The 27,995-nt window shown below is 39.2% G+C and overlaps 3 protein-coding genes across 3 annotated transcripts in view; 2 read left to right on the top strand and 1 right to left on the bottom strand.

The window, feature by feature from the left end:
* Rhp (GTP-Rho-binding protein rhophilin) overlaps nucleotides 1–5,330 on the top strand; it is a 104,423-nt gene extending 99,093 nt beyond the window's left edge. Inside the window, exons 14-17 of the mRNA XM_034970259.2 lie at nucleotides 305–567; nucleotides 1,662–1,967; nucleotides 2,699–2,851; nucleotides 3,576–5,330. Of these exons, the coding sequence (XP_034826150.1) occupies nucleotides 305–567; nucleotides 1,662–1,967; nucleotides 2,699–2,851; nucleotides 3,576–3,773 (920 nt within the window). The 3' untranslated portion in view covers nucleotides 3,774–5,330. The remainder of the gene's footprint in view (nucleotides 1–304; nucleotides 568–1,661; nucleotides 1,968–2,698; nucleotides 2,852–3,575) is intronic.
* A 3,705-nt stretch (nucleotides 5,331–9,035) lies between these two features.
* LOC117983577 (mitochondrial S-adenosylmethionine carrier protein-like) lies at nucleotides 9,036–16,456 on the bottom strand. Its single transcript, XM_034970171.2, has 6 exons — nucleotides 16,125–16,456; nucleotides 14,459–14,579; nucleotides 14,170–14,315; nucleotides 13,479–13,577; nucleotides 12,697–12,852; nucleotides 9,036–10,886 (listed from the first exon to the last, which is right to left on the bottom strand). The coding sequence occupies exons 1-6, from the start codon at nucleotides 16,176–16,178 to the stop codon at nucleotides 10,611–10,613; spliced, it is 852 nt and encodes a 283-aa protein (XP_034826062.1). The 5' UTR covers nucleotides 16,179–16,456; the 3' UTR covers nucleotides 9,036–10,610.
* A 354-nt stretch (nucleotides 16,457–16,810) lies between these two features.
* On the top strand, nucleotides 16,811–27,783 carry LOC117983511 (cilia- and flagella-associated protein 45-like). The gene is made up of 12 exons (XM_034970075.2): nucleotides 16,811–16,938; nucleotides 18,471–18,663; nucleotides 19,277–19,478; nucleotides 20,284–20,419; nucleotides 20,938–21,073; nucleotides 21,858–21,993; nucleotides 23,227–23,405; nucleotides 23,872–24,021; nucleotides 25,435–25,539; nucleotides 25,873–25,952; nucleotides 26,366–26,462; nucleotides 27,541–27,783. Exons 1-12 carry the CDS (start codon nucleotides 16,850–16,852, stop codon nucleotides 27,619–27,621), a joined length of 1,584 nt encoding a protein of 527 aa, XP_034825966.1. The 5' UTR covers nucleotides 16,811–16,849; the 3' UTR covers nucleotides 27,622–27,783.
* The last annotated feature ends 212 nt before the right edge of the window (nucleotides 27,784–27,995 follow it).

Here is a 27,995-nt window from a genome sequence, read left to right as displayed (position 1 = left end):
AACTCATTAACATTGAAATGACGTCATTTTGACGCAATTTGACGTTTTTTTATTTTTTTATTTTATTCAGATACAAGTTAGCCCTTGACTGCAATCTCGCTCGTGGTAAGTGACGATGCAGTCTAAGATGGATGCGGGCTCACCTGGAAGGGGTATGGCAGTACGTATATTTAAGTAAAAATATACCATCAGCTCGAAACTTCAGTCTAGTGCTGACGTCACTAAAATGGCGACCACGCGCATTAGCAATTTGCGGGACTTATACGTGTGTGTTTCTTAAAGTAACCTTCAAATTTTGTTCCAGCCTCCTCCAAATTCCAGCTAGCTCTAACCCCACCAGACTTCGCTCAGTACCGAGTGGACGATCTGTTCAAGTCGCTGGGCCCCATCGCCGTGTTCTCGGCCAAGCGGCACTGGAGCGCGCCGCGCCTCGTGCAGCTGCAGAAGTGCGACAAGCGCAGGGAGGCGCGACGAGACCGCCGCAACGGACACGACGAGACCAAGGTCAAGCGACGAGCCAGCGACAAGAGAGACCGCTCGGAAGACAACACTACATATTACAACCAGGTAATCTAGCTTATAAGTCATATATTTTATTTATTTTTATCAAAGAAGTAATTAAACTATTAATAAACTTAAATCTAAAAAAATACAAATACAAATAAATACAAATTTCTTTATTGCGAATATGGGTAAACAGTTGAGATGTTACAAAAACAAAAAGGTACAGCCAAATTCTGCCAATTAGCATGCAATATGTTATGTTATACCTAGCATCGAGTTCTGATAATATTACTCGTACATATTTTAAAAATAAGGTAAAAATGTGTCTGGTAGTGAAATATGTCAAATAAGAATAAAATGTCAAATAGTCGGATAAGAAAACAACATTAAATTAAAACTAAAATAACTTATAAGTTATATTGCAATGCACACAAAATTGAAATTCGCAGGGTCATCAGGGTCAAATGTTTTACCGAACCATTTATAGAATAGAAATCATTTTATTGGTTGATCCAACACACTATAAACACAAACACAAATATTTTAAAAAAAACATTCCTTAAAATCTAATTCAAACAAAATATAGGTACCTCGTGTCTAGAATGTGTCGTGCCAACGAAAAGGCCCGAACTCAGCTAAATGTTGTGGTTACACGATGTAACCACAACGCTGGTTTTCTGTTCGAGCCCAAACGAGGGAAGTCCTAGTTATTAGCAACATTATTTATTATGTACCTACTTAAAATTAAACTTAAAATAAAATATTTCATGGTTTAATTTGATAGTAGGATAAGTTTTGATAGTCCTCCAGAAAATGTGGGTTTAAAATGAGGTTTAAGAGCTTAGCGAGCATATTGCAACGTTTTAAAGTACTTTTTCAAATAAGAAAACTTTGATCAAATCTGTGGATCAAACACAATAAAAAAACAGTATTCGATACCTAATGGAACACGAGCGCAGCGAACGCGAATTTTTATTGTTATTTTTACAGAAAAGAACGGACGTAGCCATTACGGTTTAAAATTTATTTTACTTCATGCCTGTAATTTCGGGAGGTGGAGGGCGTTCGAATCCCCCCCCCCCTTATCTACAGCCATGATTAGTGACATTATTATACATTATTGAAAAACCATTTGTTTCTTATATTTTTATTTATAGGTTATCAGAAGCGACGAAAAGTATACAGACGATTACGACAAACACAGGGTGATGAAACAAAATGGCGTCTACATCAACAGCTTTGATAACAACAACTTCGACTACCACCCGAAAGTTCTAGACTATAAGGAAAATGGTGTGAAGGATTACGGGAAGGTGAAGAATGGGAGGGAGAGGAGGAAGGCGGAGCTGAGGAGGGTGGCGAGTGAATACAGTGTGAATAAGGAGGAGGAAGGGTTCGGGTTCTCCGTGAGAGGGGATGCGCCGGTGGTCATTGCTGCGGTGGAACCCAACTCTTTGGCTGATGTAAGTTTTCAAAATGAAAACATTAGTACAGTACTACAGTTCTTGCAATTCACGAAGGCGAGTGAACTGTACTTGTGGTTACGTCGTGTACACGGGCATTACGTAAGTGTGCGTGCATGTCGGACCAATCAGGCGCAAGCAAGCGCTCGCAAACGCAAGCATGAGACACTCGCCTTCGTAAAATGAAAGAATTATACTACTTTTATAAGTCACTAGCTTATGCTCGCGCCTTCGTCCGCGTGGCCTACACAAATTTCAAATTTGTTTTACCTATTAATTTACCCCCTTAGGGGTTGTATTTTCAAAAATCCTTTCTTAGCGAATGTTTACGTCATAATAGCTCTGAGATATAAGTTATCAAAGTTGTACTGGTGGCGTCATCAGTACAACAGTCTAGTCGAGTCTAGCTAGTCCTCAGAAAAGACGAAAAATGGCGGACTACTAGGAAGGCCAAAATATTCAAAGCCCTTTCTGCAACTTAAAATCAAAATTAGACCTTTAACTATCCAAAATGGTAACTTATGGCCATAAAAATATGTTTTATGAACTCTAAAACCATTAAGAGAGAGAATTACTCGCAAATGCGCCGCGTGGCTGTAAATTGGGAGCAGACAGCGCGATTTTTAACCGACTTCAAAAAAAGGAGGAGGTTCTCAATTCGTCCGAATCTTTTTTTTACAAGGCGCGGTCCGGCGTACCAGAGGTTAATAGTAAATGACTATTTCATACAGATCGGTGGCATGCGAGAGGGAGACTTCATTATATCCATAGGAGACAAGGATGTGAAGTGGAGTTCGCACGACGAGGTGGTGTCGCTCATACAGAGTGCCGGCGACGCGCTCACGCTGCGGCTCGCCACGCCCATGGACCGGAGCAATTCTAAGGTAACGTCTGACTGACGCTAGAGGTCAACGAACGTGCGTAGTTAGGTGCCGCGTCGTAGGTGGGGCATTGATCCCGAGTTTGCACGATTTACATTGCTGGTTTGGAAATACTAAAACTACAAGAATAAGGCAAATGATTATTGGTATTGGATTGTATTTTCGTATCAACTGGTTGCGAAGCTGAAGTGGCAATGGGCAGGGTACATAGTTCGTAAAACTGATAGACGTTGGGGTCCCAAGGTGCTGGAATGGCGACCTCGCATCGGAAGACGCAGTTTTGGAAGGCCCCCCCAGTATAGGTTGACGGACGATATCAGACGAGTCGCAGGGAGCCGCTGGATTCAGGCGGCGCAAGACCGTGGAGTGTGGAAGTCCCTATAAGAGACTTATGTCCAGCCATAGACGGCTATCGGTTGATGATGATGATGATGATGATGATCATGATTAGATTATATTTAGGTTAGTATAATAATAGCGCTAAGATTTTGCTAGCGTTCTAATTGCACCCGTACGTAGTTGAAATTCCACGGGCACGTAGGAAGCGATTTGCTTCCTAGTTTCTAATCCGAAACGCTAGGATAATGAACGCCCTTCTGGCATCAGATCTTCTAGGCCAGCGCGCTCCATCTTAGGCTGCATCATGACTTGCCAGCGGGTCTGATTGCAGCCAAGCGCTAGACTATACATTCAAAAACCCTGTGTATAATACTTTTACCTCTTCCAGTCATCACCAGAGACCCCCAGACAGACGAACTCCAACCAGGGTTCAGTATCAGCAGCGTCCACCGCGTCCAGCGGCTCCACGGCCGCCACCGCCAGGTCCTCCGCCAGAAGAGTGCCGTCCTGGAACCCCTTCAAGCGCACCAGCACCCGCGACAACAACTCGCATAGGGGGTCGCATAGCAATGTTATATTCCGATAAACTTCCTGTCAAACTTATTAACTTGCGTAACTAATGTTTTTAAAATTAAAACGTCATAGCGCGATGCAATATGGTACAGCGACATCTATGATTTACAAACATAAACTACGCCAACAATAACCAGACTATTGCACGGGATATCTCATAAAGGGAAACAAAATTTTATCTACCCACATTGCCTAGTTAAAGTTCACGCATAGTAGACGATGAAGTTCTTTTAGAAAAAAAAACTTACTACCTATTTAGTATATTTTTTTCTGATAGGCTGACTTCCAGTATATTATTATTTATACTTATATCATGAATAGACTTGGAAAAACTATGTATCCGTCCTTTTAAGCTGCATCTATTATATATTTAGTTTCTAAATATATATTTAGGCTAAGAGATACTATAATATGGCTATGACATTCCAAAGTTTTCTCTTATATATGTATACAAAAATATAATTCCAAATCTATATACAGTTATGTACATAAAAACTAATTTATTTTTATTGTTTTTTAATCTATAAATTAATGTTTAAATTATTGGTGCTTTACTTAATTATACTATAGATTTCTATAACTTTGGCCCTTTATCCTACTCTAATTTTTTTTTTTTTACTTAAGTAGGTAAGTATAATATATGTTTTTGTTAATGATATTATCATCATATTGTTAGTAATATCTGAATATATATTTATTAATAATTATTATTATTATTCAATCTATTATTACTAATATAATACTTACTTTGGTATTTTGTTATTATTGTTATAAATCAATTGTTTATTCTTATTTTTGTAAACTGTCACATCTTTATCTCACTCAAGAAGTGCACAGTTAACGAAAAAAATCCCATGAAATTTCGATTTTTTCGCAACTTTGGGTGTGATAACATCATTAAATTAATTAAATCCATTTACCGATGTAAATAATCATACACACATAGAGGGTGTTAGTAGAATTTTACCTACATGCTTATTTATTTTTTGCAAAACTTGTGAATATAATTTTTTAATCTTTTCCATTTATTACTTTTACTTTATCAAAAACAAACTCTTTTTTTTCACATCTACTGCTTTGAAATCTAATATTTACTTATTTACAAATTACTAAAAAGACAAATTTCTCTTTTTAAATATATGCTTTCATAAAGACCCCATAAAGATTCAGGTACTTATTCGCATCCTGCATTAACAAAAAAATTCGTAAGATATCGTACAAAATTGGTACGCGAGTATGTTATCAGTTGAGTTTATCACACGTAACCTTAACAAGGCCTGTGCATGCACCAAATATATCTATATATTTTTTCATTGTATAAAAGATTTTTTTCAATTCTTAAATTGTGTTTTTGCAATAATTGATTTAGTTTTTGGTTGTGATCGATTTTAAAAATATGCTTTGTTTTAAAACAAATAAATTATATTGATCGCACCCAAATATTAAAGAGTTTGTTATTATTTTTAAATGTTTAGAATTAAAATGTATATCAGTGTATAAATAATAATATGATAATCGTTATGAGTTTGTAAAAATTATGAATTTATGAAATATATTTTTTGTGGAAATCTCCCACTCTTTTATTTACCAAAAAAATATATAATAAAAATATTTAAGGGCATTTTAACATATCTAAATATATAATAGGAAAAGGTGACTGACTGACTGACTGATTTGACTATCAACGCACAGCGCAAACCACTGGACGGATCGGGCTGAAATTTAGCATGCAGATAGCTATTATGACGTAGGCATCCGCTAAGAAAGGGATTTTGAAAATTCAATCCCAAGGGGGTGAAATAGGGGTTTGAAATTTGCTAGTGTAATATAAAAGGACAAAATATTGTTTGACTAACATCAATCCGACATAGCTCAACGGGTTGCGAGGCTGAAGTGACAATGGGCAGGGCACATAGTTCGTACAACCGATACACGTTGGGGTCCCAAGGTGCTGGAACGGCGACCTCGCACCAGAAGTCGTAGCGTTGGAAGACCCCCACACTAGGTGGACGGACGACATCAGACGAGCGCAAGGAGCCGATGGATTTAGGCGGCGCAAGACTGTGGCGTATGGAAGTCCCTACAAGAGACCTATGTCCAGCAGTGGACGTCTATCGGTCTGCTATTTTGAAAAAAAAGTAAAATGGCTGACAACTAGGTAGGCCAAGATCTTCAAAGCCTTTTAGTTGCCATCAGAATCAGTACCATAGTCTAATGACAAGAAAATAAAGTTAGAGTAACTCAACAATGTGGCTAATTCCTTTGTAACCAATTTCTAAACTAAACTAAAATATCACGTCTAAATCTATTGCTATCCCTTTCATAATGTTGCTTGCGGAAAAGGAAAGCACTAGATTTAGACCTGTTAATTTAGTTTAGTTTAGAGATTGTGTACTAGAGAATCGGCCCCAATAATGATTCATTTATTCAACATAAATCTTACAGACTAACAAACACATATTTATAATTGCACCTAGTACCCTGTACTTCATATATATATATATATATTAACAAACACATGTAGCAGAGTCACCACAACCAAACACCAATAAAATAATAACAAGTTTAAGGCTGCCTGTCCACTGGTGCGGAGCGGAGCTGAGATGTGTTGAGCAAGCCAATCAGATTGTCGGTAAATAACGCGATAAATTTATTCCGTCATCTGACAAAACTCTGATTGGTCAACTATACACATCTCCGCTCCGCTCCGCGCCAGTGCACAGGCAGCCTAAGTCCCGCAAATTACTATTGCGCTGGAACCATGTCTCATTAACATCGAAATGACGCCATTTTGACGTCAGCCAAAATAAAAATATACCATCAGCTCGAAACTTCAGCCTAGTGCTGACGTCACTAAAATGGCGGCCATGCGGATTAGCGATTTGCGGGACTTATACCTAATAATAAAGTAGCTAAAGATATTACGAAACTTTGACACGATAACCGTTTACGTACGGCAATAGTAAAATTTAATTATATTTTACTAGCGATCTGTACGGGCTCGCTCACTTTTTGAAAAGAGCAACCGCCGAGTTTCTTGCTGGTTCTTCTCGGTAGGAACGTCATTCCGAACCAGTGGTAAATTAAAGTAGTTGACGATTCAAAAGCACTTGTAAAAGTTTACTTGAATAAAAATCTATTCTATTCTTTCTTTGGTCATATACATATATTTATTTTTATTTATTTTTATTATTCATGTACCAAAAATTGTAGTTACAAAGTAATAATAAATTAAGTTACATCGGAAATGCTTATCTCTAAACAGAGATTTCTTCCAGCTTCCCATTCAAGGTTGTGAGTAAGGCGTATCAAGAAGTGGAATAGGTCTACGGTACTAGAATCTAATAAACTACATAAATATCTTATAATAAATACCCAAATCAACTTATATACAATAATTATACTTATCATAAATAATTATATACATAATATATGAAAAATATAAATACATATAATATATAAAATACTCTATATTAATGATAGGTAATACTGCTTCACTCTGTATTTGAATGAGTGTACTGAGTGGCAGTTCTCTCTGACATTTTCAGGAAGTGAGTTCCAAAGTTGGGTAGCTAGTACGGTGAAAGATTTGTTATAGAAGACTGTGTTACAACGGGGAGTGACGAGAGGATTTTTTGAGACACACGACCGCATAGGTCTAGTAGGAGGGCGGGATAGTTGAAATCGCTCTCGTAGATAACCAGGGGAAGAGGTATTAAGAACATTGTAGAGAACAGTCAGAATATGCAAATTGCGGCGAAAGCGTATTGGGAGCCACTTTAACCGACGACGGTAATCGGAAATATGGTCGAATTTGCGCAGGCCGTATATAAACCGTATGCACAAATTTTGAAGTCGATCGAGTTTGTCAAGTAGCTCTTCGGTAGCATCCAAGTAGCAGACGTCCGCATAGTCGAGAATCGGAAGCAACAGAGAATGTGATAGCATAATTTTGGTACGCAGCGGAAGGAAATTCTGCAGTCTCCTCAAGGAATGAATCGAATAATGCATACGTTTACTGATCTGATTTATATGTGCTGCCCAAGCGAGGTTGCCATCCATAGTCAATCCTAGGTTTTTCGCTGTGGATGTGTAAGCAACGGGTGTGCCATCATAAGAAACCAAAGGCAGATCACTGAAGGCAATACGATTTCTTAGCGGCCTGCTTCCAATGACCATAACCTGTGATTTATTAGGGTTAACTAATAAACCAAAAGAGTCCGCCCAATTTTTAATAGCAACTAGGTCTGTGTTCATTGCTGTTATCTCTGCATCCAAGTCTGACAGTGTTGCATGCCTATAGAGCTGCAGATCGTCTGCATATAGGTGGTAGTTAGAACTAATAATTTTGGTGATTTCATTGATGAAAATTGAAAAAAGAAGAGGGGATAGTACACGCCTTGAGGTACACCAGCAGAGAGGTAAGCCCAGTCAGAGTTAGCCTCTTCAGTGCGCACCCTCTGTAGGCGACCGTGAAGATAAGAGTGAAACCAGTCAATCGCAGGGGAGGATATGTTAAGAGATCGAAGGATACCAAGCAGGATATCAAAGTCAACTGAATTAAAGGCGTTACTAAAATCCAACAAGGCGATAATAGTTACTTTTTTGTTATCCATTGCGTAACGAATATCATCAGTGACTTTGATTAACGCTGTAATGGTGCTGTGAGAGGGCCGAAAACCTGATTGAAAGGGACTCATAAGATTGTTCTTAAAAAGAAACGTGGATAATTGTTTGAAAACAGCATTTTCTATAATTTTTGAAAGAATAGGTAAAATCGAAATGGGACGAAACTGTGAGAAAGAATTAGGATTAGCAATTTTCGGTAGGGGAATGACATGGGCCATTTTCCAGTCTGTAGGGAAGATCTTATGAGCCAAGGAGAAGTTTAATATGTGTGTAATAATAGGCACCATAAGATCTAAAACGAGTAATAACATGTCACGGCTCAGGCCATCACTACCAACAGCTTTTGTTGAAATGGAAAGGATGTACTTTTTTACATCGTCCTCCGCAACTTCTTGGAAATTGAAAGGTTCGCACAATGGTGGGGTGATGTTTGTTAATTTTTGAAGTGTTAGAGATTTTTTAGAATCCGAAATTGTAACAGGCGGAGTGGAAAAATGAGTGTTTAGTGCATTTATATCAATAGAGATAGTAGAAGTACTTAGAAATTTGCCCACACCCAGGGATTTAAGAAATCTCCATTTTTCGGGAGTAGAAGCTTTATCAATCGACGAATAAATATAGCGGCTTTATCAATCGACGAATAAATATATTATCTAGAGGCGACGATGTTTCCATTTTAAAAACAAAAACTCCAAAATATTTTAACATTTTCAATCTCCATACATTTTGGCAGATTAAGGGTGCCTGTCCACTAAAGCGTTAATTGCCACGTTATCTACCGCCAATCTGGTTTGCTCAACACATCTCCGCTTCAGTGGACAGGCACCCTAAGACTAGGCCGTCTGAGCGCATCAAAGTTTCTTAATTATCCTGATTTGAGATCATAATCTAGTACACCAACAACCTGACAAACGAATAAAACAACTCTTAATTTATTATTACTATTCAATGGTCGTAAACGCCAAAAAATCAGACCCGCTGAACATGACATCCTATTCTGAGATTACAACGATGAACCGGTATAACGGACCGTTATGATAACGTTATATCGATAAAACTAATGCAATAGTTGCACCATTACGAGCGTGCGAACTGGGTCATAAATCATTTTTATCAGACCTCTCGCTCGCACTTATAGGTCTAAACTCTAATGGAACTAGAACATGATGCTCTGGTGTTGTATGGAACAGTAAAAAAAATCTGATTCTAGGTCAACGGGAAGTATCCGTAGTAGTATAGGTTTTCTTCACAGACACGACGGACGGACGGACATACAGACAGACAACAAAGTGATTCTATAAGGGTTCCTTTATAGGATCGTATACATAGTATACGAGTCGATAACAGGTTATAAAGAGCAGGGGGAACAATACAAAATTAGCTACCAGCTACCTGAGTCCGAACGGCATCCCTTTATCGATAACGATTTCTGCGGCATTCCTACAACCCTATGATCGTCATGAATTATGACCCAGTACGCACTTTCATAATGGCCTAACTATAATAGTTAACGTTATTAACGGTTTAACCGTCGTAGTAGTCCATTACAAAACTATCAACTATTTAGAGCCTCGATAGCTCAACGGTTAAAGGAGCGGACTGGAAACTGAAAGGTCGCCGGTTCAAGTCCCACCCGCTGCACTATTGCACCTACTCCTAGCACAAGGTATAGGCTTAATTGGAGGGGAAAGGGGAATATTAGTCAACAATTAACTTGGCTAATATTCTTTAAAAAAAACTGTATCACTATGCTATCTTAGTAAGTATATGTCATATACTGACTTAGAATAATCGTAAACGCCGAAGAAAACGAACCCACCGAACATAAACGCCGATACTCTCGGCGTTACGCCCGCGAACAGACCTCTGATGCCGGACTGAAGGTAGATGTCCGATAGAACCGGCCTTATGCGGAGTTTCTAGTCACTACATAGTCTTCCACCAATATTATTCGTATCTTAGCGATATAACGTTGTAACGGACGTTTTAAAGATATAACGTTATAACATACCGTTATAACGTTTTATCGCTAAAGCTATTATTAATGATATTAAATCAACGTATAAACTGTATGAATCGAAATACCTATGTGATACCACTGGCTTTCCGCCAATATTATCTGTATCTTAACGATATAACGGTCTATTATAACGTTATGTTGTTTTATCGCTAAAGCTATTAATATCGCTTTTAATTACAATACCTATCTGATATGACTATGCTATCTTTGTAAGTATATGTCATATACTGACTTAGAATAATCGTAAACGCCGAAGAAAACGAACCCACCGAACATAAACGCCGTCGCTCTCGGCGTCACGCCCGCGAACAGGCCTCTGACGCCGGACTGAAGGTAGATGTCCGATAGAACCGGCCTTATGCGGAGCTTTCTGGTCGCCGCGTAGTCCTCCGCTAACATGATACGTGTCTTGGCGAGGTCTAGCGGAGTGGTGGCGGCGGCCGCGAACCCGCCGGCTATGGAGCCGCATAAGGCACTCTGAAAAATAAAAAATAAAATTTTTATTTTTATTTTTATTTTGTTTATTTGAAAGTAATCAATAGCGTAAATAGATACATAATGGCACCGATTCTAAGCACAACCTAATTTTAGAGTATTCGCACCCTCTTCTTACTATTGTAATGTGAAAAGGAGAGAAGCAGTTTGACATTTCTAAATTTAATTTTTAGATGGTAAAACCCGTGATTTTAGCACGCACTCGCGAACCTACTGTTTAAATTTGTATTGTGCACTAAATTCTCTAAATTGAGTCTTTAAATGTGAAAGTCATGTTCCGTTCCTTTTTTAGCATTAGTAAAAAGAAAAGGATGCAGATACTCTAAATTTAGTTTAGAGAGAGACTAGAGAATCGGGGCCATTTATTACTTAAATATAAATCTAGTTATAACAGAAGGCCAAAAGAGATTATACTAAGAATTATAATTAAAACTATTTTAACAGAATAGATTTAGAATAAATGTAGGTATATACAATAATAAAATTACAACAGTGTGTGTGTATGCTTGTGTGTGTGTGTGTGTGTATGCGTGTGTGAGTGTGTGTGTGATAACATAACAGAATACCTACGCCATGTTACGAAGTAAACAGTAGAATGAGCGTACCATCAACAAAAATAGAACAAATATTACAAATCCCGTGGGAACTCTCCGGGATTGGGAGTTTCCGGGATAAAAAGTAGTCTATGTCACTCTCCAGGTATTTGAAGTTATAGCCTTGCAAAAATCAAGTCGATGAGTACCTACTCCAGCGAGGACATAGTCCAAATCCACAGCGCAACTATGTCGTAACTTGCGTGATTGAAGGACACACAAACACACTTTCGAATTTATAATATGAGTATAATAAGTAAAAGTGAAGTAAAGTAAAACATTGTACCGCAAAACCAAAACAATAGAAATATAACAAAAATGTTTGCAAGTACAATATTTTTGATAAGCAAAGCTTATTATTCTATTAAGGAGTATCTTAATGAATCGAGCATTATTACTTAATGCACGATTTACTTTTATTTAATATACATGGGAACCCCATTACATTAACTTAAATTTTTGAATAATAACCTCATTTTAACTCAACATGGCCCCGATTCTCTAGTCTCTCTCTAAACTAAATTTAGAGTATCTGCATCCTTTTCTTTTTACTAATGCTAAAAAAGGAACGGAACATGACTTTCACATTTAAAGACTCAAAATTTTAGTGCACAATACAAATTTAGACGCTTAGTTGGAGAGGAAAGGGGAATATTAGTCATTTAACATGGCTAATATTCTTAAAAAAAAAAAAACAGTAGGTTCGCGAGTGCGTGCTAAAATCACGGGTTTTACCATCTAAAAATTAAATTTAGAAATGTCAAACTGCTTCTGTCCTTTTCATATTACAATAGTAAGAAGAGGTTGCGAATACTCTAAAATTAGGTTGTGCTCAGAATCGGTGCCAATGTTCTTATCCGACTATTTGACATTTTGTTCTGATTTGACATATTTCACTACCAGACACATTTTTACCTTATTTTTACACAATAAAATATGTACGAGTAATATTATCAGAACTATGTACACGATGCTAGGTATAACATAACATATTGCATGCTAATTGGCAGAATTTGGCTGTACCTTTTTGTTTTTGTAACATCTCAACTGTTTACCCATATTTGCTATAAAGAAATTTGTATTTGTATTTGTATTTGTAATAGGCGGCCTTATCGCTAAAATAGCGATGTCTTCCAGGGGTAGGGATTCTGTACCTTTTTGAGAGCCAATAAAAATAGCAATAAATAGTTCCGACTAACCTGAAAACTGGTAATTTTCCCGTCGTTCCTGTCTCTGACAGCAGCCTTTAGCATCTCCCATATCGGCAGTTCTATAAAGCTGAAGGGCAGGTCTCTGACCACAGTGGACAGGAAGCCTCGGTAGACGCCCTTGCGAAGTCCTTCCGTTCGAAATGCCTAGAGAAATAAAGTAAATAAAAATTAATTATTCAATTCATTTCATTTTTTAATTTTTCGTACCTCAAAAGGAAAAACAGAACCCTAATAGGATCACTTTGTTGTCTGTCTGTCAAGAAACCTATAATCGTGGAGAAATCGTGCATTTGTGGTTACATCACAAAAAAACTGGCCAAGTGCGAGCAGGCTCGCGCGACGAGGGTTCCGTAATACAGTCGTATTTTTTAGACATTTTGCACGATAATTCAAAAACTATGATGCATAAAAATAAATAAAAATCTGTTTTAGAATGTACAGGTGAAGACCTTTCATATGATACCCCACTTGATATACTCTTTTGAAAGTTGAAAATACTAATTATTAGTTCATGACCACAATTTAATTTTTTTTGTGTGATCTAACCCTAAATTCACGGTTTTCAGATTTTTCCCCAAATGTCAGCTATAAGATCTACCTACCTGCCAAATTTCATGATTCTAGGTCAACGGGAAGTACCCTGTAGGTTTCTTGACAGACAGACGGACAGACAGACAGACAATTAAGTGATCCTATAAGGGTTCCGTTTTTCCTTTTGAGGTACGGAACCCTAAAAAACAACAGAATCAGCGCAATGTGTATCAACATACATGTAATAATATTCGTATACTGCTGCGTTTCTCTGTGCCCGTGTATGTCTGTTTCCTCTGCTTAGCTATCTCGGTGGGAACGCGGATCAGACATGCGATCTGAAAGGAAAACAGAACGTTTACAATCATTTTTAGGGTTCCGTACCTAAAAAGGAAAAAATAAAGTCTTATAGGATTAAAAAGTTTTATCACATTGAAATCTGCGACTGCAAACTTATATTTGCAATTAGAGATAACTAGCTTATGCTCGCGACTTCGTCCGCATGGACTACACAAATTTCAAACCCCTATTTCACCCCCTTAGAAGTTGAATTTTCATAAAGACTTTCTTAGCGGATGCCTACGTCATAATAGCTATCTGCATGCTAAATTTCAACCCGATCCGACCAGCCAGTGGTTTGAGCTGTGCCTTGATAGATCAGTCAGTCAGTCAGTCACCTTTTCTTTTTATATATTTAGAAGATTTAAGCAACAAAATAATAACATGTATCGTTCCAAAGTACGGAACCCCAAAAACCGGCCAAGTGCGAGTCCCACTCGCAATTGGCTGCTTTTTTGTTAATCGATTTCAAAATTTTAGCATACTGAAAATTTTTTATCTCATCATCTTTTAAGGGCTTACGAGACGACCCCTTAAATCTGATCGATCTGCCGAAACAGCTCTGCTTCAGGCACTCTTGTAATCTCTCACCGTCTCCCCAACGCTGGCCGCGAACATGTGGACAAGTGGGGCATACTGTGGCAACACCAGCGGTTGGCACAGAGTCTTCGTGGCCTCGTACGACGCGAAGAACAGTGCACTAGTGGGCATGGAACTTGTGGCCACTGTCAGTAGACCTGGAAGGGAAAATAAAATTAATGCCCTTTTATTCTAAAAGAAGAAAGAGAGGAGAGAGAGGGAGAAGGAGCGAGAGAGAAAAGGAGAGAGAAAAGGAGAGAGAAGGAGAGAGAGAAAGGAGAGAGATCACCTGCCTAAGTACCTCTATAAACTCCACTGAAGCCGCCAGCTTTATAGAATCCCTGTTGGCTCTGCAGACGGGTCTTCAACGTGTCCAGAGGATAAAGGGTAACATCCACCGACAGACCCGCTGTAGCACCTGCCTGCAAATAATAATGACTGCTTTTTATCCCTACTTCTGTCTACCTACCTACTTCTATCCCTACTATACTTTTCATCTACCCGCAAACTGTTTTGGACTTACCTAAACGTATGCTCCTGAAAAAAGCATATTACACAATTGAAAATTATCTAAATTATAAAAGAGCGTGGATTTGACCTGCAGCTTGTTCCAGCAACGCACAGGACTGCAAATACTTTTTATACATGGCATAATATTGCATATCAAATATTTGAAAAGAGCAACCGCCGAGTTTCTTGCTGTTCTCAGTAGGAAAGGCATTCTGAACCAGTGGTAGATGCATCCGACGATTCAAAAGTACTTGTGAAAGTTTAGTTGAATTTTCATTTATCCCAGAAAATCAAAGAGTTCTCATGGGATTTTGAAAACCTAAATCCACAGTGACAAAGTCACAGGCATCATCTAATAAGATAGAAAAATGTAATCTGCATTTATAAATCTATACTTCTGTACTAATATTATAAAGAAGTAAAGTTTGTAAGTTTGTTTGTAGGGGGTAATCTCTGAATAGAAAATAATAGAATTTATTTATTCAAGTAGACTTAATACAAGTTCTTTTGCATCGTTAACTAGTTTAATTTACTGAAACTACTGAATGGATTTTGAAAATTCTTTCATCAGTAAGCTACATTAATCCTGAGTATAGAGTATTATATATGTTAGGCTATATTTTATTTCAAAAATTGCAATAAGCTACCATACATACATCCATACATACATTTATTATTACTAGTTCATTGGCCTGGCTTTGCACAGGTGGGCTTACCCATTATCAACAAATATGACTTACATATATCATATATTACAAAATATGATACATAATATAAACCTACCTTGTGAATTAATGTTTGTATAGATTTATATTTTATGTCATCTTATTTATTTAGCATTACACCAAAATTTAAACTAATATTTACACACTGTACAGTGGTTTAAAACATATTATAAGGTAGATAACAGGTACATACCATGTTTATGTTTAATTGTGATATGTACCTGTTATCTACATTAAATACACTGCTCTCATTATTTATACAATGCTCAAAGAATTAATTAAAATGTAGCTGTGCTTAAAAATCCGGTCGCGTGAATTTAGGTTTTTAAAAACCCATGGTCGCTTTTTGTATTGAAGCAGGTATATATATTTATTAACAGGGTTATCGAGTCAACCGGGGACTGGAGAGCTGGCAGCTGCCTTGGTGAAAGAGTTAGTTTGGCCATCCAAAGGGGTAATGCTGCCAGCATCTTGGGTACAATGCCTCGCTGCGGTGGTCTCGACGAGGTTTTAGATTTAATTTAATTTTTTTAGTTTTAATTTAATGTTGTGTTTTTATTTAAGATAATTGTTTATCCCTTTTTAAACCCAAATAAAGATTTCCATTTATTTATGTAAGTAGGTAGTTAGGTACATGTAATAAATAGTTACATGTAGGTACTTACTTACATGTAACTATTACAGAAGTTATTAAAAACGTAAAGTTAATAATGTTAATAAAAATCTACTTACAAATAATGGTGATACATATGACGTAGGAGTCTTAACCTTTCCTGGGTTCTCCATTTTACAAACTGTTGGGAAATGATTAAGATCGCAAGATAATAATAGGTACTTAGTATTTTATTATTTGAACAAGTTGTTTTGTGTTGCTTGTGTAGCTAACCTACATTATTACGCAATGAAATCAAATGTACATATTTATTTAACGTCTACAAACTTATTTTATGTGTCGTCATAGTAGAAATATCAAATGAATTGAAATAGAATACAAATTAAAAGTAAAAATATTAATTTTTACGCGAAAATTTCAAAAAATGTGGCACACCCGCCACTCGCGAATTTTAAAATGACACTGACGTGACAATTGACATTTGGGAGAATGGAGATTGACAGCATGACAGCTACTAGTGATGTTCAAACTAGGTACCGATTATTACGAATAATTAATCTTGACGATTTAATAATTTTACTTGTTAATTATTATGATTATCTAATCAACCAATGCTGCAATAATTCATTAATTTTTCAAAACACGTTAATACAAAACTGTAAAAGATACGATCAGCCTCATGATGGTAACGAATCTTCGTTTAATCAATTAATTGAATTTAAAACCGTTACCAAGCAACGCCTTTTTATTAAAAATTGATTTAAAAAAATTGGGGGAAGTTGTCACGGGAAGCAGTTGCGTATTTTCTGATTTAAATTAATTTTATAACTTATTTTAATGAAAAATGCCGAAAGCTATAAGGAATCCTCATGAAGGCATTAAGTATCACAAAATACGAAAAGGGAGTGAGCCCGGCTGTTACCAGTTACACAGGTATCGATATTATTAATACTCATCAATACCCATTTTTAGGGTTCCGTACCTACTCTATCGATCGAACGGAGCCCTATTAATGTGACTCTGTTGTCTGTCTGTCTATCTCTCTGTCCACGTGTCTAGCTCGTAGACGAAACGAGTTACGAACGAGTTTGGTGTAGAACGATCCCGAACAAGTACATTATTTTCCAGAGGAATTTCGGTAAGTATATTACGTACTATATAGTTACGATAATTAAACAAGAAATATTGAAACAATGATCAAAAGTAGTTTGTAAGCTGTGCCCAAAACATAATTAACTACAGTGCGACAAGGCTCTCTTGGCACTCGAATGACATTGACAGGGGGGCGCTGTTGGAGAACGAAGGATTAGAATATACAAACAAGAACAAAGGAAACACTTGCAGCAACATTAGTTCCAATTTTCGCCACGCGCCAAGGTAGCGTTGTCGCACTGTATGTAGTTCATCATCATCATTATCATCAACCGATAGGTGTCCACTGCTGGACATAGGTCTCTTGTATGTAGGTACTTCTATCCATACGCCACGGTCTTACGCCGTCTGAGACCAGCGGCTCCCTGCGACTCGTCTGATGTCGGCCGTCCACTTAGTGGGGGTCTTCCAACGCTATTATGTAGTTACGGAACCCTAAAAAACGCAACGCCGGACTCGCACTAGAGTCTTTTAACTGATCCCTGTGGGTAATCCTGATCAGTTCTTGTTATAGATTATAGAATACCTAGGTGAGGGGACAGATTAGGTTGATCAAGTGATCAAAAATCATGATCAACTTAATCAACTTTTAGTAGGTACTTAAGTAGGTACCGAATCCTGGAGTCGAACTCAGGACCTCCCGCATATAAGACTAGAGCGCTCACCACTGCGCCAGGGAGGTCACTAAATTATCACTTTTTGATTGCGATAGGATCTTGTTTGTAATGGTGATCATCAAGATAATATTAAGTAGTATGTAGTTATTATGTCGTCCTGTCATAAATTAAGTAGTAAAAGCACTTAGGTACTTAGCTATTGTGTTTATATTTAGTGGTTCATATTTTGTTTAATCACAAGGGATATTGTTGTATCCGCTGGCAAAACTCGGCTCTGGAAAGTCATTTGCACTGCCAGTGCCCGGCCCAAGCAAATTCGGTTCCTAAATTAGACCTTTGTCCTCCTAAACAGTCGCAATGTGTCGACCTAAGATCCCAATAACCAACCGACCAACAAATGCGACGAGTCGAAACATGAGTATACCATGGTTCGGCAGAGTGACGGCTGGCGGCCACTGCTAGTTCCCAAGGTCAAGCTGAACTTCTACCGCGCTGTGATGCGTCCCTCATTTTGTTGATAATGTTGCAATGTCGCCTCAAGTTCCCACTAACCAACTGACTTATCCACAAAATAATGTGAGCAGTCGGTTTACGAGTATACCATGGTTCGGCAGAGCGACGGCTGGCCGGCACTGCTAGTTCTCAAGCTCAAACCCCGCTGTAATGCGTCCCTAATTACTGTTGATAATTTTCTAGACCGTCGCAATGTCGCCTCAAGTTCCCAATAACCAACCGGCCGATCCACAAATGCGAGGAGTCAGAACACGAGTACACCATGGTTCCGCAGACCGACGGCTGGCGGCCGCTGCTAGTTCCCAAGGTCGAGCCGAACTTCTACCCCACTGTGATGAAGAAGAACGAGTACGAGCGGTTGAAAAAGCAGGCTAAAGTAAGAAGTAATATATTTTGATTTTTTTTTTGAAAATTGCCTAGTAATTGTTTTCAGGTAACCTGGACGACAGAGGCTCGGGTTCGATCACCAAATAGATTGATATATCGTCACTGCGCAGGTACAAGATCTTGCTTGAGTTCAAACTAAACCAACCAAATGTCGGCCGAGCTAAATAGGCTGACCTCGGGGTTGAACTACCTACTCTTTTGTGCTTATTCGCTTAAACAATTATTAATGTATATAGGATATCCACACTCTATTCGTGGGTTCCTGAGATCTGTTTAATGTCGTCTAACTAGTGGTAGGGCGGAGGTTTTTGTTAAGGGATGATATACCTAGAAATAGTTCATCCCACGAAGACACTCCATTATTTATCGTGCGGCTTGGGGTGTAGAGAGTAATCTCTAAGACTATCTAATTAGGCTTCGTGTGTATGTGCCCACATAGCTGATCGATGCGTACCTTATGAAATACCTAAAGTAATTTTTGTTTCTGTCACTCATACCTATGTGATGTTTTGTCGATCTCAACGACAGAGAAAAACGCGCTACGAAACCGCTATCACTTTCTAAGCGCCTGTAGTAGGCTTGGCTTTTACTTTTACATCCAGATAGTAACCCAAGAAGAACAAATCCAAGCAATGCAAGCTCAAGAAGCGGCAATACATAAAGCTGCAAAAGAATCCGAGGAGAGGAAACAGAGGCTGAAGGAACAGCTCAAACCTCAACCTGGTGCTGAAGCGGCATCAGGCACCGCTGATCCGGAGTTGGACGGACCGGATCAGGCTGCGCATACGCTGTCCAGAGCTGAAAGTGAGTGCTAGCAGTTTTATAATAACCCTGGCTAGAATAGCACGTTTTGACGATTAACAGAGAATTTTAGTAGGTACTAGACAAGTATAGGCCTAAGTAGTAAGGGTCGTAGGGGTCGAAAAGGGATTATGACGAAACCTATAAAATTTGTGATTGTGACTCAGATTTGACCATTATAGTTGAACATCTTTTAGCCTGTATATTGGTACCAGTAGCCTCGTGTGTGTGTGTGTGTGTGTGTGTGTACCCCACTCATTGCTACTTAGATTCACGGCTCGTTGAACCAACCCTCCACCTCCCATGGCCCCACCAACCTCTCGGTTATATGGGCCGAATCGCGGGAGGGCGCCCGTTCGGTACTTGCTCTTGGCGTTTTCCCGGGGCGCCTTCTTGACTCCATACAAATTATTTTGTCCCTTGCGCACCCTCTCCCCTTGGGGGCTAGATGTCACTAGCACAGCTGAGATCCCCGCTGCTGCTCCTCCGTGGTGCCGGCCTGGCACCTGTACGCTCCGAGCTGCTTCCCCTCTTCGTAATGGTGCGCAATTTCCCGTAACCGGTTGTAGTTCCCCTCCGATGAGATGAGGTCCGTATAGAAGACCGGCCCCGCTTCCCCACGTACGATCCCATCTAACATCGTCACCCGCAAGTCCTCATAAAGGGGACACTCCCACAGCACATGGTGCCTATCCTCGTCGCCAAAGACGGCTCGTTGAACCGTCGGTTACACTGGTTTTTTTCATATCTTATTCAGCTATGTTGTACGATGTTAATAACCACCACCACCATTGGCCATTGCTCACAGTACTGCGCGCCAACAACATGCAAGGCCCCAGGCTCTGCAACCGCATCATCCTCGCGTCCAAGTGCCACGCCATCCGCGACGCGCAGATCTCTGAGAAGGACCTCATCAAGAAGGAGCTCGATGACGAGGAGAAGAGGTTAGAACTCACTCTCCCTTCTTTCTTCTCTAGACTTACTCATGGCGAAGTAATAGCGTATTGTGAAGCCGTACACCAGTAAAAACTTGAAAAACAATATATCTACCTAAGTATTTCTTTTTACTTGAGGCTACTTACTTAAAAAAGGTGTCCACAAGTCGGTATCGGACCCCTCTATAATATACTGAGCTACTCAAGTCATAATAATTCTATTGGGTAGGAGATAAACACATAAAAATATACTTAACACACTTAATCTGAATATATAAAACTAAAAGCTGACTGACTGATCCATCAACGCATAGCTCAAACTACTGCGGAAGAATCGGGCATGCAGATAGCTACTATGATGAATTTTCGAAAATTCAACACCTAAGGGGGTAAAATGGGGTTTTGTAGTCCACGTACACGCAGTCGCGGGCATAAGCTAGTGTAGGATAAAACACCAAAGTTTATTCAATTTTTAAATCGTATGCAAAGTAACATGGCTTAAGATATTCAGGTATTTTCTTCCTTAGACTGGACGCAATAATGGAGGAGAACCGCCAAGCAGCCGTGCGGCGCGCCGAGGAGGAAGAGGAACGACGACATCAGCTCCGACTGCAGAACCTCTCCGCGCTGAAGGAACAAATCAAAGCTCATGACACTGCCAAGGTTCACACTTCTTTACATGCCCCCTGTTAAGAATAAAAGCTAATGGACGGTCAGTGTTCGTTAATACAGTCATTTACCGGACTGAGGAACGCGCTCCGACGATGGGGGGCCCCGAGATGCGCTGGTAAGGTTCAGGGTAGCTGATCCGATCCAAGGTTTCTGAACTTCGCATCTATAATTCGGTTTTGTGGTGAGAGCCGTTAGCGGCTAGGCTACTGTTGCGTCGCGATTCGCGGAGCTAGTGTCAATTGCGAATTGTCAGAGACTTATTGACAGCCGCGATTGTTTGACAGCTACAATGTCACGATCGCAATCACCTCTGATTGGTTAATGCTCGCTCACTATTGGTCACAATGCATTGTTGCAACAAGAATCGCAGAAATTCAGCCAATCAGAACAATTGAGATTGTAATAATGATTGATGCAGGTTTTAGACAATCGCCCTACTGTAGAATGACAGCTACAATGTCACGATCAACACGTTATAACAAAAACGCGTTGTCAGCACTGCACTCGCGTTGTCTATTCGTTCTTTGAATAAGTCTATGGTCTTCCTCTCAGAATGAGAAAGGGTTGAGTCTGTAGTCTACCACACTGGCCAAATGTAGATTGGCAGACTTCATGGAGAACATTAAGGAGAACTCTCAGACATGCAGGTTTCCTTACGATGTTTTCCTTTACAGTTGTAGGAAGTGATAATTAATTGCTTAAAATCCCAGCCCTGAAAAACTACTTTAAGTTTAGACTTCTGCCACTTCTTCTTTTTCTTCTCTTTTATTTGTAGATAATGGAAGCGGAGCGCATAGAAGAGGAGAGCATCAGAGTGAACCAGGCCAACATCGCGGTGCAGATCGACGAGGCGCACAAACTGAAAGAGAAGCATGGCCGACAGGCCAAGCTCAAGGAAATGTTGGATCAAGGTGATGCCATCGACACGTCGAATATAGAGAATTTATCAGAATTCGGCTTTACATTAAAAAATCAACTAATTATAATTCTTAGCAACGTTTTCACAATGTTTTTTAGAGTTCCGTACCTCAAAAGGAAAAAAGGAAAAACAGAGGTCGATCCAATTCGTTGTCTGTCTGTTGTGTCTGTCAAGAAACCTACAGGGTATTTCCCGTTGACCTAGAATCATGATATTCGGCAGGTACCTCTGCAGAACACGCCTGCCCCAGCGGGCAGCGGTTTTATGTCCTGCCCATTGTTACCTGCTTTAGCTGGCAATTCGTCCCGCAGTTTGTTTAGGTTTAGGATTTTTAAACTTTAGGGTACCTACACTTTGATTTCCCAAAGAATCCTATGCAGACCACAAAGTAAAATTTCGTCAAGATCGTTTCAGCGATTGAGCTGTAAAAGGAACCTTCACCTCAGGTAAACATTTCGCAGTTATAATATAAGTATGGATATCAATATAGGATAATAAATTATTGTTACCTAATTGGCCAATGCAATTACCACGAAGATAAGTACCTACATACTACATAAGTAGCTTATACAGCTAAGTAGGTATGTACAATCTTAATTGCGAATATATACGTTTATTACCTACGTAGGACGTACAGTACCCGGCCGAAAGTGATGAACATCGGCCTTTAGAATGACAATTCATCTTTGTAGATCGTTGTCTCTGTCACTCATACCCATATGACACTTTGTCGGCCTCAACGACCTTCCAAAGATCGATGTTCATCACTTTTGGCAGCGTACTGTAGGTATTATACTTATTTGTATTTCCATTATTTTTGTAACCCCATGACTGTCATGTAACCTGGAGACAAACAAAGTCGGGCACGATTTTTTAAGGCAGTTGGATATCAGACGGTCAAAGTTACTTTACGATTACCGTTAAACTTTGAAAGACAATCAAAACAAAAGGGGTTGCACACCTCTAATCTTTGAATATTGATTATATTTTGTGCAACTCACTTTGCTTTTTATAAACCGCCTGCTGGTCCATTGCAAAAGTCATTGATTGGCTGAAATGTTGATGCAACAGCATTTTAGCCAATAGCGAAACAGTCGGCCAATAAGAGGTGACTGCGATCGTCAACCCCCGCAATGAAGCCCTTATGCAACTGGTTTTAAGTTTAGTTAAAGGCTTCCCACATAGATCAAGGAACGATTCAAGTAACCAGGTTCCTTATGATCAGGTAATGCGGAACTGTTGTACTACAAGCAAATCCAGAACGAGGAGGAGCGCATCATGGATCTGCGCATATCCAACTTCCTCAAGCAGAAGCAAGAGCGGGAGGCCAGGAACAGAGCGGAGGCGGAGGCCATCAAAGTTGCCAAGCAGAAGGGTATCGATCACATCGCCAAAGCACAAAAGGTAAAACCTCTTGGCTTATACCTTGTTCAGAGTCGAGCTAATATAAGGCGCTTTCTTGCAAAAATGTATATAGGTAGTTAGAAGTAAAAAAAAACGCGCTATGATCGTGATCGACCAGTGGGCGTGAACACAAAACACCTTAAAATTTTAGATTTTTATTAAGAAGTACGCTGCACTTGCTATTGCAGACTTTTGTTGAAGCAATTTCACGCTGGATCTATTTCTTTCTTTTGATCGCCATTTTGACGCTGATAGCAGCAGTGAGTGTTATGTGAGCGTACTCGGAACTAAATGTTAGTAATGAGACTTCTGTCAACACACAATCATAATTTAACACAGTGTCAACTGTCACTTAATTTCCGGTACGCTCGGTGGGGCGATTTGAATCAGCACAAAATTTTGTTATGGCACACGTCCTTATCTTACTTGTAGATATATTATGTACCTATGTGCGTTATTCTCGCAGGCAGAACAAGAGTTGAAGGAGGAGCTGGAACGTATCCGCAACCTGAAGATCCAAGAGGACGTGGAGCGGGAGTACCGTCGCAAGGAGCGCGAAGCGGCCATCAAGCGCAACCGCGAGATGAAGAGGCTCCACGAGGCTAGGGTGCAGCAGGTGAGATGATGACATGACATGGCATAGGATTTGTACTACGCAACTCTCGGGAGTTCCATAGTCCTTTGGTAATACGATTACTATATTTCGCCTTAGTCCGAAGCAAGCTCGAAACAAGCACCTGTGTCTGGCATCCGTACGAGGCAAAGTACGGACTTATATTAGAAAAAGTACAAAAAGCCTTCCTAAGATACCAGCTGCGCGATTGCGGGAGATTAACAGCTACAATGTCACGATCGCAATCACCTCTGATTGGTTAACGCTCGCTTGCTATTGGTTACAATGCATTGTTGCAACAAGAATCGCACAAATTCAGCCAATCAGAACAATTGAGATTGTAATAATGATTGATGCAGGTTTTAGACAATCGCCCTACTGTATAAACGTTGCTATGGATATTACCCTTTCCTATATCCAACCAAATTTCTGTTAGGTTGCTTAGGTTTCAACTCCCTGGAGGTCAGACGCATTTGCGATCAACTGAAAATTATGTGTCAAATTTTGCGAGGAGATATTAATGCTCCAGAACTTCATGACCAACTGTGTCGCATACGTGTCCCTGAATCCAATAGTAATCTTCGTCCACGAAAAAATAAACTTTTCGTGGTCCCACATCATCGCACTGTTGCTAGATCTATGTTCATTAGCATCGTTCAACGCGCTTTTGGACAATAATGCTCAATGGGACCCATTTAATGATGGGTCTATAATACTGGTTCGGGAGTTACTGAAGTACGCTGAGAGCATTACATGAATATGTCATTCAATGTTCTCAGCGTACAAACATATTCAAAATCCTTTGATTTTTTATCGTTTTGTATTTTATGTCTTTTTTCTTGTACCTTTATTTGTATTTAAATTTATTATTAGGTAATTATCTAGTTAGTGTAAGTGGCACTGCCGTTCTAATAAAATATAAAAAAAAAAAAAAAATGGTCTCAACTCATTGGAAGGACTGGCCATCATCCCAACTTTGATCTTTACCCTCTGCCGTTCTATTTTTGTTAACTATAATATAGGCTTGCGCTTGGCTACCATCACACCAAATAGATACCTAATGATGCGGGCAAAGTTAGAACTTGGAACACACCTGCCTATTCACTGTTTTTTCACAAGTCTCAATATTAAGAGCGGGGAAAACGGCAAGTGAGTGGGCATTGGGCATTCCATATTCTAGCAGTGAATATTAGAAACGACGAAGCGAATCGTTTCGTACGAGTCCATATGAATTTCAATTAGATATGTTGCAGAGTGCAGACCTTTGCAATGGTTCGTGGTCCGATAGTGAAATGGCAAGGTGGGAACAAGGTCGAATAGTTTCTTAGCACACTCTCCGAAATATATCCTGTAGAAACTTTAACCGCTAGTTTTTTCGGTTATTCTCGAAAAACACGCTGTTTGTTATATTTTCAGATAAACGATATTCACCGTCTGATTGCCAGAGAAATAGCGAAAGATGAGCTGAGCTTCAACAACGTCGCACGTCAGAACGAAGAGTTCATCCGTAAAGAGAAGGAGGTACCTATAAGTACGCGATAGGTCGAGATGGCGAGCGGGGTATGAGGCGGGGGGACGCCCCGCACTATCCCGTACGGTTAGCGTCTCGATCTGTCGCGTATAGTCCGTACAAAGTGACTTTTCACGCGCCATTTTAACTCTATGGGTCAACTGTAATATCAAAAGTACGGTTTACCTTTAAAATATAAGGACTAAAATGTCAAAATGATGCGTGAAAAGTCATTTTTATACTATACCTACTACATTGAACTTTCTTTTTTTAATGTTCGTTAACAAGTTGGTTCCTATTTTTAAAACGTAGGTATTACGGTATTTTAATATTTTGGATTTCAGCTCGATGATAAACACAAGGCGCGCGTGGAACAACATCGCCAAGAAATCATGAAACAAATCAACGACAAGGAACGCGCTCGGTAAGATTGGATTCATCAATAACACCGACATGAGACATCCGAACAATCCATCTTGTTCGACCGTTTTTTTTGTAAAAACCGGTGACCAGCAAAAACCTCACTGGTTTTTTAGTGGTACGTTGGTACCATTGCAAATCACACAATAAGAACCCCTAAGCACTAAAGAATAAAGAAACAAAGCAATGTTGCCAACATACTCACACGCTGCTGACGCGTCAAGTTACGATGAAGCTTACGATGTAGGTACGAACAGTAGTACAACACTACTGTCAAAGTTTTTATTTGTTACATGGATTCCTGCTGTTTAGAGCAAAGAGCACAGACTATATTTTGAAAAACCATAGATATTGTTTGCTTTTGTTTCCCGCCTAAACACTTTTGCCATCAAAAAATTAATAAATATTGAATCGTAGCGCGGAACTTCGTGAGAAGATCCACAGCGAAGGTGTGGCGCTGCGCATGGAACAAGAACAGCAAGACAAATATGAGAGACGAGTTATCAAACAGAAGGTATGCATTTTTATTATGTACGTATAGTTCGCGACAGGTCGACATGGCAATCGAGGTGGGGATGCAGGCGAGCATGGGTGTGCGGGACGTCCCCCCGCCTCATACCCCGATTGGCATCTCGACCTGTCGCGGACTATACTGTCTTATATAAAGAAGTATATTGTCGAATCAGGCTCATATTCTGAGCATACCATACATCCAGTGGCGTAGCTATACTGTTAGAAACCCGTGGCAAATTCATCGAATGGGGCCCTCCCTCAAAGTAACTCAAGGACTCAAGTACTATGTACCGTTCGCAGCAGAAAGTAATGTACATTTGTACTGATTCTGAGCACAACCTAATTTTAGAGTATTCGCATCCTCTTCTTACTAATGTAATATGAAAAGGACAGACGCAGTTGACAGTTTTAAATTTAATTTTTAGATGGTAAAACCCGTGATTTTAGCGCACAGTTGCGAGCCTACTGTTTAAATTTGTAGCGTGGACTAAAATTTAGAGTATTTAAAAATGTAAAGTTCATGTTCTGACCCTTTTTAGCATTGTTAAAAAGAGAAGGATGCAGATACTCTAAATTTAGTTTAGAGAAAGACAACGGAATCGGTGCCAGTGGCTTTGTAGAGCGTTGTCTCTGTCACTCATGCTTCATATACTCAGCTATAATATGACGTTTTGTCAGTCTCAACGGCAGTAACAATGCTCTACAAATCTGCCATCTCCTTCTAAAGGTCGATGTAGATTACTTTCTGTCGCGTTCATAGATATAATTTTTTCATCTGCTATTGGTTTGTCAGTCAACTTGCATTAGCATGCAAGATAAAAAATCTTCTGCACAGACTTTCAAAAAATGGAATCTTATGTGTGTTTAGTTTTACTTCAACTACGCTAAAAGTTATATTACGCGTTATTTAACTCCTCACGCGCCATTTTAGCTTTTTGTGTCAAATTTCATGTCAAAAGTACGATTTTACTCCTCATTTTAAAGGTGAACCGCACTTTTGACATGACTGCTGTCCCATAGAGTTAAAATGGCGCGTAAGGAGTCATTTTGTACGGACTATATCCACATTTTTTTTACAGGTGGCCGACATGAGACAACAAAAAGTTGCAGAGAAGTATGTCAAAGAAGTAGAACAATCGCTCGGAAAACATGGCTACTAGAAATGAACATTTTTATTAAAATCGGCTCAGTAATTTCTAAAACGCTTTTAATATTTTCAAAATCGTGAATAAAATTTCGCCAAAATGAACGTATGCTTTGAATTTTGCTTGTCGTATTGTAGCATGATTAGTGAATTAAAATGCAATAAAAATAAGACTGAATAAAAATGAAATGTCTTTTATTTAAAAAATACTTTAATCTAAATATATAAAAGGAAAAGGTGACTGACTGACTGACTGACTGTCTGAATGATCTATCAACGCACAGCTCAAACTACTGGACGGATCAGGCTGAAATTTAGCATAAAGACAGCTATTATGACGTAGGCATCCGCTAAGAAAGGATTTTGAAAATTCAACCCCCGAGGGTTTGA

This window comes from Maniola hyperantus, chromosome 7, assembly GCF_902806685.2.
Source record: "Maniola hyperantus chromosome 7, iAphHyp1.2, whole genome shotgun sequence".
NCBI lineage: Eukaryota > Metazoa > Arthropoda > Insecta > Lepidoptera > Nymphalidae > Maniola > Maniola hyperantus.
This window is presented reverse-complemented; position numbering and strand designations above follow the sequence as displayed.

What these genes read in the sequence shown, in the direction of transcription:
- LOC117983577 (XM_034970171.2), bottom strand. Translation starts at nt 16,178, where the DNA reads ATGGAGAACCCAGGAAAGGTTAAGACTCCTACGTCATATGTATCACCA. An exon ending in CGGCCAGCGTTGGGGAGACG is followed by an intron (nt 13,578 to 14,169) that starts GTGAGAGATTAC and finishes TTTTCCTTTCAG; the next exon opens with ATCGCATGTCTGATCCGCGT. An exon ending in GTATACGAATATTATTACAT is followed by an intron (nt 12,853 to 13,478) that starts GTATGTTGATAC and finishes TTATTTCTCTAG; the next exon opens with GCATTTCGAACGGAAGGACT.
- LOC117983511 (XM_034970075.2), top strand. Translation starts at nt 16,850, where the DNA reads ATGCCGAAAGCTATAAGGAATCCTCATGAAGGCATTAAGTATCACAAA. An exon ending in GGTTGAAAAAGCAGGCTAAA is followed by an intron (nt 18,664 to 19,276) that starts GTAAGAAGTAAT and finishes TTTTACATCCAG; the next exon opens with ATAGTAACCCAAGAAGAACA. An exon ending in TACGCTGTCCAGAGCTGAAA is followed by an intron (nt 19,479 to 20,283) that starts GTGAGTGCTAGC and finishes CATTGCTCACAG; the next exon opens with TACTGCGCGCCAACAACATG.